General features: G+C 35.9%; 1 protein-coding gene across 1 annotated transcript; it reads right to left on the bottom strand.

Moving 5' to 3' along the window:
• Nucleotides 1–10577: 10577 nt before the first annotated feature.
• Nucleotides 10578–11729, bottom strand: LOC120080359 (metalloendoproteinase 2-MMP-like). The gene is made up of 2 exons (XM_039035002.1): nt 11168–11729; nt 10578–11083 (listed from the first exon to the last, which is right to left on the bottom strand). Exons 1-2 carry the CDS (start codon nt 11688–11690, stop codon nt 10650–10652), a joined length of 957 nt encoding a protein of 318 aa, XP_038890930.1. The 5' UTR covers nt 11691–11729; the 3' UTR covers nt 10578–10649.
• Nucleotides 11730–14078: the final 2349 nt, after the last annotated feature.

Here is a 14078-nt window from a genome sequence, read left to right as displayed (position 1 = left end):
GATATTAGTTTTTGGTGTAAAATACTTGAGATTTTCAAGCCTATTTATAGGGTTTGATAAGGAAGAAAATGGGTAATACTTAGTTGCATCTTTCTATGCATTCTATTCTCATGACACACACAAAAAAGATTAAAATATTTAAAAAGGCAAAATATTTATGTGCATTTCAGTTTCACCTATCCTTATACATTTCTCCAAATTATCCAATCATTATTTGTCACATGACAAAATTACTTATTTTTTGAAATATTTTAATTTTTGTTGTTTGTGTGCGATGAGAGTAAGATGTACAAAGATTAGTGCAATTATAAAAATATGTATGTAGAATTTGTCACGTGACAAATTATGATTGAACATTAGTGGGATGCGAAAAGATAAGTACATATTGAATGTACCTAAGTATTTTTCGAAGAAAAGTTTATGAAACGAATAAGAAGAAGTGCACGTCTCTTGATGTTTAAATAGTAAAAAACGTGGTTTTGAATTTTTAATTAAGAAAAAAAAGATATTGTTGCTTACATGTTGTGGGATTGATGTGTAGAAACGGAGGGATTTTGAGTTAGGCCACTTTTGTTTTATTTTGCATGAATGTAGGAAAAGTCTTACGTTGTTACGTGCAGGTATCAAGTTTAATTCAAACAACGGATAATTATTATTAATGCCATGCAAAAGAGGGAACGCGCACCTCTCCTTCCATTTTCTCATGTCATTTTAGACTCTAATGTCAGTCATTTAATGACGGACCAGTCAATAAGCCGGCATATGCTTATGTAAGATAACTAGGCCAGAATTTGGAGTGAGTAAGAATTATAGAGAAACATGTTCTCTTGTGTTTCTTTTTGGTCTTGGACTTAATTGGAGCTTTCTAATTAATTATTTACTTTTAAAATGAAGAGAATATTTCTATACAAATTGGAAGTTGTTCTTTTAATGTTTGTTGCCCTTTTCTATTACGAGCATTCCTCCTGCTCTTTTCACGTACATCTTGATCTCTTTTGATTGAATGAAGGTGCTAGACATGGGATATGATGAGGGTATTACGGTTGTGTCAATCTAATTGAAATAATTCGGTGTACCTATTGATCTCACCATTCTCTAGTATTTTATTTAAAAAATAGAATTTGTAGAAAATTATATAATTAACTTTCACATATTCCCAAAACCTTACATATTGCAAAAAGTCACATGGAAAAACAGAGAGGATTAGTTTCCTTTCTTATATGTCTTTTACCTCTATTTGTTTGTGAGATTAAACCTTTTTTTCTCATTTCAATAGTATATGTTTTTGGAAGATTTGAATATCTAGCTATGGCCTCTTGGTCGAAGACATTGATACACTAGTAGTATATCTAAAATAATATAGTTTAGAGGGTCAAATTTTGATAATGTTCTAGGAGCTAATATAGTTATCAACTTATTTGTTGTGTCAATTCTACTTAAGTATCTTTTAGAAACTATTGAAATAGGAAAAGAAGACGACACAAGGAGTTTACGTGGAAAACCCTAATTCAGGGAGGAAAAACCACGGTAGAAAAGAACTTATTATTTTTGTCATTTTTACAATAGACCTAACCTCAGATATAAATAGAATGAGGTGAAACCCTAATTTAGCAAATATAGTAAAAAGACAAAAATGCCCTTAGGGCTAATTTAACGTATTTCAACACTCCCCCTCAAGTTGGGGCATAGATATCGGCAAGACCCAACTTGCTAATACAAGCTTCAAACGTTTTTCTCGATAACCCTTTCGAAAAACATCGGCAATCTGTTGGACTGAGGGTACATAGGGAATACAAATAGCTTCGCGGTCTAACTTTTCTTTAATAAAGTGCCTGTCAATTTCCACATGTTTGGTTCTATCATGTTGCACGGGATTATTCGCAATACTGATGGTAGCCTTATTATCACAATACAACTTCATAGGCCCTGGACTACTCTCGTGAAGATCAGATAACACTTTCTGCAACCAGATTTCTTTACACACTCTCAGATTCATAGCTCTATACTCTGCCTCAGCACTACTTCTGGTCACTACACCCTGTTTTTTACACCGCCAAGTTACCAAATTTCCCCATACAAAGGTACAGTACCCTGAGGTTGACCTTCTATCAGTCACAGATCCGGCCCAATCTGAGTCAGTATATGCCTCGATGCTTCGTGTGTCATGTTTCCTGAATACCAAGCCCTTCCTAGGGGTGGACTTTAAATATCTCAAAATTCGAGTCACAGCTTCCATGTGCTCCTCATATGGAATCTACATGAACTGACTTACTACACTCACAGCATAGGAGATGTCGGGCCTAGTATGAGACAAGTAAATCAGTTTTCCTACTAGGCGTTGATACCTCTTCTTATTCACAGGAACTCCTTCCGAAACACTTTTCAGTTTGCTATTGACCTCAATAGGAGTGTCAATAAGTTTGCATCCGATCATTCCTATTTCCTTTAACAAGTCCAGAGTGTACTTCCGCTGAGAAACAGATATTCCTACTTTTGATCTTGCCACTTCCATCCCTAGAAAATACCTTAAACTACCAAGATCCTTAATTTTAAATTCACTTGCCATCCTTTGTTTTAGCTTAGCAATTTCTGTCGTATCATCCCCTGATAGGATGATGTCATCAACATACACTACCAACACAGCAATCTTTCCTAAGGGTGATTTTTTGGTAAACAAGGTATGATCAGAATGCCCCTGAACAAACCCTTGGGACTTAACAAACACGGTGAACCTATCAAACCAGGCCCTAGGAGACTGCTTCAACCCATATAAAGAATTCCTGAATTTGCAAACATGATTCCCAAACTTAGCTTCAAAACCTGGAGGTGGACTCATATAAACTTCCTCTTCCAACTCACCATTTAGGAATGCGTTCTTTACATCTAGTTGATGTAGGGGCTAATCTTTATTCACGGCGACAGACAGAAGAACACGAATTGTGTTTAACTTAGTCACTGGGGAAAAAGTTTCTGAATAATCAATCCCATACGTCTGAGTGAATCCTTTAGCAACTAACCTGGCTTTATACCTCTCGATGTTCCGTCAGACTTATACTTCACTGTGAACACCCATTTGCAACCAACCGTTTTGTGACCTCTAAGGAGAGCTACTAACTCCCAAGTCTTATTTGCCGCAAGAGCTCTCATTTCCTCCATTACTGCTGCTTTCCACTCGGGAACTTCCATGGCCGCATGTACACTGGTAGGTATTGTTAGAGCATCTAGCTGAGTAGTAAAAGCCTTAAAAACAGGAGATAAGTTACTATAGGTCAGAAAGCTATGCAAAGGGTATTTTGTACATGACCTGGTTCCCTTTCTCAGAGCAATTGGCATATCCAGAGTGGTATCATAGTTGTCAGTTTTCGTCTGTCCCTCTTCAGTATCAGACTTTTAAGACAATTCTGCATCTTCTTGAGGATCTTTCAACATCTCATTCCTTCCTGAAGTTTCAAACTTCTCTGAGCTCATTTCGTCATTTTCTATGTTCCCAGACTTTTCTTCAAAACTCTCCTTTGAAACAACGGGATCTTGAACCTGAGCTGGTTCTGACGCTTGGACACTTTCCGATGGAACACCAGAGGTTTCCTGAATTTCCTTTCTGAGATTCCTCCTATAATATGTTATCCAGGGCACTTGTCTAGTAGGAAGAACCGACATGGGAACAACAGGAGCAGAATTAGGTTCAAGACTAGGTCCAGGAACATTGGGACTAAGCTCAGGTTCAGGAATATTCGGACTAGGCACAAGGTTAAGGCTAATGGGTATGGAGTACGTGGAATTGTTAGTCTCTTCATTCGTGGTCTCCCCCTGAAGATGACTAACGGGAAAGAACGGTTTGTCTTCAAGGAACGTGACATCCATAGTGACAAAATATTTTCTGGAAGATGGATGAAAGCATTTATAGCCTCGCTGATGAAGGGGATACCTGACAAACACACATGTTTTAGCTCGTGGAGCAAACTTAGTCCGGTGTGGACCATGAGTATGAACAAAGGCTGTACACCCAAACACACGAAGAGGAACCTCAGGAATAAGACGGGTAGACTGATAGGACTCTTTGAAGCACTCAAGAGGGGTTTGAAACTTTAGAATTCGTGAAGGCATTCTATTAATTAGATGAGCTGTGGTAAGAACCGCATCTCCCCACAGGTACAAAGGAAGAGACGCTGGAATTATCAAGGAACGAGCAACTTCAATGAGATGGCAATTTTTCCGTTCAACTACCCCATTTTGTTGTGGAGTATATGCATACGAGTTTTGATGGATGATCCCTTTTGACACTAGGAATTCCTGGAAGGTGTGGTTGACAAACTCACGACCATTGTCACTTCGCAGGATGGCAATCTTTGTGTTAAACTATGTTAATACAGTGGTATAGAACTGTTTGAAGGTAGATAAAACCTCGAACTTATCAGCAAGAAGATATACCCATGTAAGTCGGGTCAAGGAAACTTACAAACCACCGTTTACCAGACAGGGTAGCGATGCTCGAGCGACCCCAAACATCACTTGGACCAGGTGAAAGGGTTGGGTAGGCTTATAGGGCTGAGAAACAAATGACACGCGAGGTTGTTTAGCACGTATACAGACATCACAAGATAATGAAGAAACATTCACATTATGGAATAAATGAGGAAACAAATATCGAATATATTGAAAAGTAGGATGTTCAAGACGAAAATGCCACAATAAATAATTTGTTTCAGATATAGTAACGAAGATAAAAGACTAGTCCTAAACAAGCTTCTGGAGGAAGCATCTGTAGAAAGGAAATATAGGCCTCTAACATATCGGGCAATGCCAATCGGTCTCCCCGAGCTCAAGTCCTGAAACAAAGTAGTATCTGGTAAGAAGACGACTCTACAGTTCAAATCTTTTGTTATTTTGCTTATTGATAATAAGTTGTAAGAAATTTTGGGCACATGTAAGACATTTTGCAGAGTTAATCCCTGAAATGGTGACAGTCTGCCTTTTCCAGCAACAGGAGCGAAGGACCCATCCGCAATTCGAATCCTCTCATTTCCAGCACTTGGATAGTATGAGAGAAACCGGTCGGATGAGCCAGTCAAGTGATCGGTTGCTCCTGAATCTAGAATCCATAACTCATTCCCTTCAACAAGGAAACTAAAAGATTGAGGGTTACCTGATTGAGCAACTGTTCCGATCCCTATGGTACCTGAATCACCAGGATTAGTCACTGGAGGCTGTGTCTGAGGTTGTGCAGCCCCCTCAACTGATTCACCCACTAGAGCACGCCAGATTTCGACTTGTCATTCGGAGGGCGACGTTTACCATTTGGAGGGCGACCATGCAATTTCCAGCACTGATCCTTCGTGTGCCACTGTTTTTTGCAATGCTCACAAACTGAGGGTGTTTTACTATTCTGCTTGTCACCATCCTGTCTCTTATACACATCTAGATGTGTATAAGAGACAGCCTCTGAACAGACCTCCATGAGAGACGATATTGGTTTCTGCCCTAGTATTCTACTGCGAACTGTATCAAATTTGGGGTGCAGCCCGGCAAGAAAATCATACACACGTTCAACCTCTTCTATCTTTGATTATTGAATTCCATCTTGTGGCCAGATCCAGATGATCTCCCGACATAGATCCATTTCTTACCATAACAATGACACCTTGCTGAAGTATGATGTTACATCCATGCTCCCTTGTTTGCATTCATGAATCTGTTTACATAGAGTATACAGGCGGGATGCGTTCTGACGCCTCGAATATAACCTTCGGACTGCATCCCAAATATCTCGAGCAGTGGCTGAGTAGAGTAAAGGTTTCCCGATTTGTGGTTCCATGCTACTGATTAACATTGAGCGGAGTAAGGAATCCTCTGCCTTCTAGACACGCTCTTGAGGATCCCCAGGATTCGGTCGTGGTATCTCTCTAGTTAAATATCCAAACTTATGGCGTCCCTCAAGAACCATTTTAATTGTTTGGGACCAAGAGAAGTAATTTTGCCCATTCAACTTCTCTCCCGTGATCATTCCTGCAGAATTTCCAATTGTTCCAGATAAAAGATTAGAAGTTGGAGGAGTAGGAAACATTGATATCGGATTTTCTGAATACATCGGGGAAGAATCATGGCCATTCAATCTGGCTCCCAGAGCGACCATCTGTTGTTGAAGACTAACTAATTTTTGTTGGAGTTCCCCATGAGATTCAGATCTGGAATTTTTCTGTCTAAACACCATGGGATTTTCTTCAATAGAATCACCCATTCGAAACTGGGGCTGAACTAGATATACATGAGGAAGAGGCTGTCCACCATGGTACTGTGAAGAAGCTACTGCCGGAAGTTCAACAGCGGGAAAGTTCGGCAACCCGGGACCGGCGCTGCTCCCAGACGGCTGTGATGGTGGGTAACGGACAAAAGGCTCGGCGATCGGCTGCGAGGCTGAAGAAATCGCGCCGATCTGACCCGACCTGGCAGCTGGAGCAAACCCATGACCGTCTGGTGTAGACCCGATTCTGTGCGAGGCCGAGATACCTACTGGCTGTAGATCGATCGCGTGCGCCAGCTGGAGAATGTGCGAGGCTGAGACGGTTGTAGGCGAAGTTGAGGGTCCGATCGGTTGTGACCCGTTCGCGTGCGCAGGCTGAAGCAAAGTCGAGAGTCCGATCAGTGTTGACCCGTTCGCGTGCGCGCGGCTGGAAAGCGTGACCTTCCACCACCACCTACTGTTCGGCTGGAAAGGTTCGATCGATGGTGGTCAGTTGGAACAGCTAAGACTGGAAGCTAATCAGCGCGCCAGCTGGAGCAATCCCACCACCTGCTGTTCGGCTCGCCAGCTGGATCTGTTCGGCTGAGCTATCTGGGATATGGTTCGGAGATAGCGGCAACCGCTAATTAAATCACAGCCTCATTAGTCAGCGTACCTTCACCTATCAAGTTTGATGACTGAGTTTCTTCTACCGAGACTAGGGTTTCATCACCTTGCTCTGATACCATATTGAAATAGGAAAAGAAGACGACACAAGGAGTTTACGTGGAAAACCCTAATTCAGGGAAGAAAAACCACGATAGAAAAGAACTTATTATTTTTGTCATTTTTACAATAGACCCAACCTCAGATATAAATAGAATGAGGTGAAACCCTAATTTAGCAAATATAGAAAAAAGACAAAAATGCCCTTAGGACTAATTTAACATATTTCAACAGAAACTATTTTCATAAAATTGAGATCTCAACATTTTCGTTAACATTAACATTTTAAACTTTTGATCATAATACATATGTTAGAACAAACATTACATAAAAATAATCAATAATATATAATTTATTCAATGGGGATTCCTTATTATGAATATAGTCAACCAAGATATATTTTAATTTAATTAATTATAATTAATCGATATCTAAGTTCATCAATGATTAACTTATAACGATTATCCAATTTATCTAATTGAAGTTAACGAGTTATTGTCAATCCGAGTATGACTTAATGGATAATGTACCTATTGCATCTTAAAAGGACAATTATTTTGATCCCCGTTTGTTATTTATAAAATTGAAAAAAATCCATATTAGTAAATTTCTTTTTTGTAAAAGATTTTTTTTTTTTTTTAAAAAAAATCTTTTGTTTAAGAAAATTTGTATATATAATTAAATCGAAGAATATACATATAAAATATTTAAAAGTGAAAAAATGGATCATAAATATCAAACTACTTTCGACACGAATGTTATAGGGTAATGAATAACACAAAAACTAATAAAAGTAACGTGACACAAGAGTTGTAACTCATTTGGTGCAAAGTCACCTACGTTTAGGGGGCGTTTTGCTCAATGGAAAGAAACTTCACTAGTTCAAATGGTTCAACAATTACAATGCAATACTTATTTGTTAGACGCACTTAACAAAGACCCATGACCAACTAACTTCTAGTTTCTACTTAGGAGCGCTCCCTAAGTATGAGATTTTCTCACTTCTATCGATGCCCTACTCTCAGTACAAGTTTAAGATCCCTCAAACTAACTTGTTTAGGTAACTCCTAAATAACAACTTTGCTTAACATCTCTTAAAATAAGAATGGGAGAGATAAAAACAACTTAAATCTCCCTAAGAACAATACAACTCTTCAAGTTTTAAATTTATAGCATAATCTAAATGACTATCCTACTACAAGCTCTTCACACTAGAATCACAAGCTATTACAGAATCACCGAGAATAAGAAGGGTCATATGAGCATAAAAATTTACCTCTACAAAAGAAAAATCGTTCAAATTTCTATCCTACTTGTAATTTAAAAAAAGAAAAAAATCTTGTAGTCAAAAGCACTTGGTAAGTATATCCTAAAAATTACTTAACCTTTTAAAAACAAAATTTGGCACATATCAATATTACTTTATAGGAAGAAATATTTTTTATTTTTGATTTTTGATTTATTTTTTTAAAAAAAATTAAAACCTTGAACCCACCCCTAAATCCTTCTAGCAGACATGAAGAGACAAATAAACTATTAGTGGAAGACCATCTAACTCTACCTTTCCAGAGTTGTCTCTTCCCTAACCAGACATTAGTAGGCTTTGCAAATGTTGAGGTAACTCACTGACCTTAATCACTGTATAAATATATTGTGGATCCCACAAGTTTTCCTCATATTTCTCAAGACTATATTTCTTTATGTTCAATCTTAATGTTGGTTTGAACTTTGTGAGATATGTTACCATACTAGATAATATGAGGTTTAATCTTAAAATTAATTGACAATGAGCGAAATATCTTATATATCTTATAAATATTGTGAGATCTTTTGATTTTATTATTATAATCAGATACTCTATAAATTTAAACGAAAAAAAACATACACCAAATACAGACCGATGTGAAGGGTGTCATTGTTAATTTTCATGAAAAGTGAAGTATACTGTCACCCATAAACGAAAAATTCTAGATTGTTGGACCTACATGTCCATCATCTTTCACACACACTTCCTTTGTTCACATAAAAAGGAACATTTTGAAAATTGGAAAAGTTTTCAAAGCAATTATTTATGACAAGCTATGAATATTGATGGACACGACTAGTAAAAATTAAATATTATTCTCAACATTGAAATTTATATACATACTTTCTAAATTTAATAGAAATAACGTCTTTATAAAGAAAAAAGAGAAATCACAAACATATATTATAAATGAAAGAAATTGAAATTGTTACTCAAATATGCAATGGCTAAACTTTGAACATAAATTTTAGTGGAGGTGGAGTAGATAGTTAAGGAAAAGGCGGTGGAGGAGATAAAGTCGGAGTCGTAGAATCCGAAGATTTGAAGGTGATCGTTGCGACGATGACGACAACAGAGAACTAGGTAGAGAATCTGATGTGATGGGTAGTGTCAAAAGTGGAAGTTGCGGGGTTCGACAGATTCAGAGGAGGCAATTATTATAGCAGCGATTGCAACGAAATATCGACGAGGAAATTTGATGCAACGGGAGACAGCGGAGATAGAATTTAAAGGAGAAGTTGATGATGGAGATGAATTAGGTGCCGTTGATGAATTAAATTTTATCTTAAGTCAGTAAGAGTTGTTCAACCAACTTTGTATTATCTTTTCGATATTCTATCTCATTTATTGGGATATGCTTTGCTCGATTAGTACACTAAAAAAATAAAATAATCTAAATTAAAAATTTATTATTTTACTTTAGGTAGCATATCTGGTATTCAATTAATATCAAGTCTTCTTAATTATTGAATTTAATCTTGAAGTATATATATAATAATATAATATAATATAGTTTTAAAAAGATATTAATTAAATAATGATAATCTATTATTTTATGGAAATAGAGCTAATAACTTATCCTTGACTTTTCCCTTCCAACATTAAATTCTTTGTTTACTATTAGTAGTCGTTCCATAATTTGCTAGAGCTTGTTTTCTTTTCCCTTTTTCTTGGCAGTCTTTTTTGCCCCTCACATTTCCATTTTCAACTTGAAAATTGATGAAGAAAAATAGTTCGATCATAAAGGTAAAAAAAAATGAAGACACTTCCTTAAGAAAAATAGAAAAGACGCCATTACGTCACGTGATAAACTATAATTAAATAATATGATAAGCTACACAAACATAATGATGGAGCCCTAGACGTAATCAAGTTGAGTTTTCTTATTTTTCTCCAATTTGAAGGATTCATGTCCTTTCAAGTAAAAGAAGAATCGCTATTATCATACATATTAATTCACTTTTTAAAAAGAACAATGATTAGATACAATCAATGCAACAATACTTAATCTTATGCATCACATTTTCTTTACAAAGTAAAAAAATAAAAATAATTCATTTTTTTAAAAAAATAGGTGGTGTCTATTACTAATCTTAATTATTTTGATTTACAAAGGTATCTCCATACATCATTAGTAAATTTAAATCGTTTAGGATTTTTTAGTGAATTTTTTTAATGATATGAAAAGAGGAAATCAAACCTCCGACTTCGAATTGATAATACAATGTTTTAGATTTACTGAACTATGCTCATTTTGATTTTAAAACAAAACCTAAACATATCATATTCTTAAATGATCAATACTTTCAAAAAATATACAAAATAATAATTAAATTACAGACATCAGACATGAAACAAATTGGAAAAATAATTCAGATGAAGAAATACAGAGATTAAATTTTAAAGAGTGTTATTATATAAAGCCTTAATGCCTGCAATATCATCTGCATGCAAACCCTTGGAAGCTCCTTCTGGGACTTGTGGCCACATGATAGCCCCTTCAATGGAGCTATGTTGAAGGCCTAGAAGGTGTCCAATCTCATGCAATGCCACCGTCTCCAAATCAAACGAACCGGAAACGACACCGGCTGCCCAAGACTCCTCGGCGTCGAGATGAAACCGGCCATCTGGCGGCGAAAAGGCATGAGCTATCACTCCTCCAACACCATCAAATGGATACCCATCTCCATGATCACCACTTTCAAATCCTATTGTTATGTCTGAAGTTTGGTTGTCCAAAGCTTGGGAGAAGGTGAAGTGAGAGTTCGCCGCCCATGTAGCAAAAGCTCGAGCTACTGGACTCGCCGTTTCCAATGGAGTTCCTGGAACGAACCCTGTTGGGAATATGAATACAAGTTTATATTTGTTGAAGTATTGATAAAGTTAAAATTTACTACAATCCATCGACTTAAGCTTACCATAAGTGAGGTGAGATTTAGTACTAGGCCACTTGGGATTTCCTTCAAAGAAAGCAAAATGAGAAACCCTATGAAAATGGCCAATTCCATGTTCAAGTTGCTTTCTTTTTTTGTTTGATCTCATCCAAGTATTGCCATGGATGATATCTGCAACTCCACATCGAGGCTTTGACATTTGAGCTATCGTCATGGCATCAAGAGTCCCTGTGACTTTGAGATTGTAATTCTTTTGGTACGTTTTAATGGCGGATTCTAACAACTCGTCAAACTCGTCGTTGTTATTTTTAGAATGAATTTGAGCATTGTTCAAGTAGCCAAATTGCTGAAGGTATTTTTTCAGCTGGTGGATACCTTCAACTTTGTCACCCTTCTGGGATCCATGAAGTTGGTTCAGAAACACAAATTGTGATGGTGCTTTTCCATGGAAATGAGCAGAGTTTGGTTGAGAAGATGATATAATTAAAGGGAAGAAGGTAAGAAGGAGAAGAGTGAAAGTGAAGAATGATGACTCTTTCAAGCCCATAACTCACTTCTCCAAATATTGTTGGCTGTAATGGTTAGTTATTACAAATTTGGTGGTCTTTGAAGAAAAGTTGTGGCTTTATTTATAGCTTTTTTTGGGAAGGAAGAGACTATGAGAAATATTGAAAAGGAAAATTCAGTTTGATAACTATTTTTCTCTTCTATGCTTATTTTCTTCGAAATTTTATACTAATTTTTAGTATTTTAAAAATAAAAACAACTGTAAACTTATTTTCTTAAGTTTTAAAAATTTGGCTGGATAGTATAGATAAAAAGTTGATAACAAAATAAAGACACTTGATATTAGTTTTTAGTTATTTTTCAAAATTGTGCTTGTCTAGCATGGTGAATTCTTAGTCAAATTCCAAAATTAAAAATAAAATTATTTAAACTACGGTCCAGTTTGGTAAATATTTAATTTTTTGTATCTCTTTTTAAAAATTAAGCTTATTTCCTTTCTATTTTTTACTATGATTTGCATATTTCTTAAGTACAATAGTTGTATTTTTAGTCAAATTCTAAAAACAAAAGCAAGTTTGTAAAAGCTACTTTTTTTTTTTTTTGTTTTCAAATTTTGACTTGGTTTTTTAAATTATTAGTAAAAATTAGTTAACAAAGAAGAAAATTTGGAGGGAAAAAGTAGTGTCTATAAACTTCATTCTCAAAAACAAAAACTCAAAATCAAATAGTTGTCAAACGGGATATGCTTTTTTGTAGTTTTTGAAACGTGACTTTGGATTTTAGAAACACATACAAAAACTAGATTATATAATAAAGAAACTGTTTATAAGTTTAATTTTGAAAAATTTAAAACGAAATTATTATTAGTGGAGTCTGAATTAGTGAGTCTTTAATTTTGAAAATAGTTTCTATTTAGTCTAAACTGTTATATTCCTAATGTATCTAAATTCAGTATGTTTCATAGTCAAAATAAATGTAATGTTTATATGGTATAGAAATATAATGTTGAATTGACAACTCAACAACTACTAGTATTTTGAAGAGCTGATCTCGTGGAAAACAGGTATTTTAACTTTAAGCAAAATTCCTTTTTCTATAAGCATATTATCTTTAAGAAATTAATAATTTAATATTTGTTTAATATAGTTTCTTGCATGATTTTAGATTATCAAAAGTATTTGTTTTTTTAAAAAAATCATTAAATAGAAAGTAATGAAAAATTAGATTAATTTAGAAACTATTGTAAAAGAAACCTTAGAGTGTTGAATTTGAAGAGCATAATGGGAACACGGATATAGAGAAAATATAATATAATAATATTCGTTCGCATGAGATTTCATGAGAAATTTATTTCGTGGAACTTGAACTTTGTATTTGTATTAATTTTGTGGAAAGTGAGTACAATCTCTAATACACAGTATTTTGATGCTTTCAAAATAAACTGAAAACTTTAAGCTAGTTGACCTTCTTGAACGATCGGCCTTTGGACTTATTGATCTTCTTGGGTGCTCGGCTTTTGGGCTTGTTGATCTTCTTGGGTGATCGGCTTTTGGGCTTGTTGATCTTCTTCGGTTATCGACTTTTGGGCTTGTTGATCTTCTTGGATGATCGGCCTTTGGGCTTGATAATCTTCTTGGATGATCGGCCTTTGGGCTTGATGATTATCTTGGATGATCGACCTTTAGGCTTGTTGATCTTCTTGGAGGATCGGTCTTTGGACTTATTGATTTTCTTGGATGATCGGCCTTTGGGCTTGTTGATCCTCTTGAAGGATTAGTGTTCGCACAAGGCTTCCAGAGAAACTTGTTTCGTGGACTTGAACTTAAGTTGGTGTTGATGTTGAAGTTGATTTGATGCGATGTGGTTCGATCTCTAGTACTTGATCCTCTGATTCTCTCTCAATTGAATGCGTAAGCTTGATTTGAGGAAGCGAAGCACGTGATGATCGTGGAGTTAAAGTCTTGGAAGAATACTTGTATCTCCAAAAGACTTCAGTCTTTAAGGGTCATCTATCTTCTAAGAGTGCAGCTTTAGTAGTCTTGGGAGTCTTCTGCTTGTTGATGAATTCTCTTTAGACTCTCTAAATGTAGAATTGCTTGTATCTTCAAAGGACTTCAATCTTCAGAGTGTTTGTATCTTCAAAGGACTTCAGTCTTTGGAATGCTTGCATCTTCAAAGGACTTCAGTCTTTAGGATGTTTGTATCTTCGAAAAACTTCAGTCTTCAGGTATGGTCAGCTTCAGGAGTCAAGGAGTCTTCTGATTGTAAAGAATTCTCTATAAACTCTATGGAGCATAGAATTGTTGACCTCAACAAATGAAGAGAACTTCTTTATTTATAAAGTTCTCAGGTGGGCTTTATGGGCTTGGGTTTGGTTGACCCATGGGCCTGACTCTTGGCCCTATTTAGTTGGATTTGGGTTTGATTT

This window comes from Benincasa hispida, chromosome 6 (assembly GCF_009727055.1).
Source record: "Benincasa hispida cultivar B227 chromosome 6, ASM972705v1, whole genome shotgun sequence".
Classification (NCBI taxonomy): Eukaryota; Viridiplantae; Streptophyta; class Magnoliopsida; order Cucurbitales; family Cucurbitaceae; genus Benincasa; species Benincasa hispida.
The sequence above is the reverse complement of the archived record's forward strand: the minus strand, read 5'-3'. Positions and strand labels throughout refer to the sequence as shown.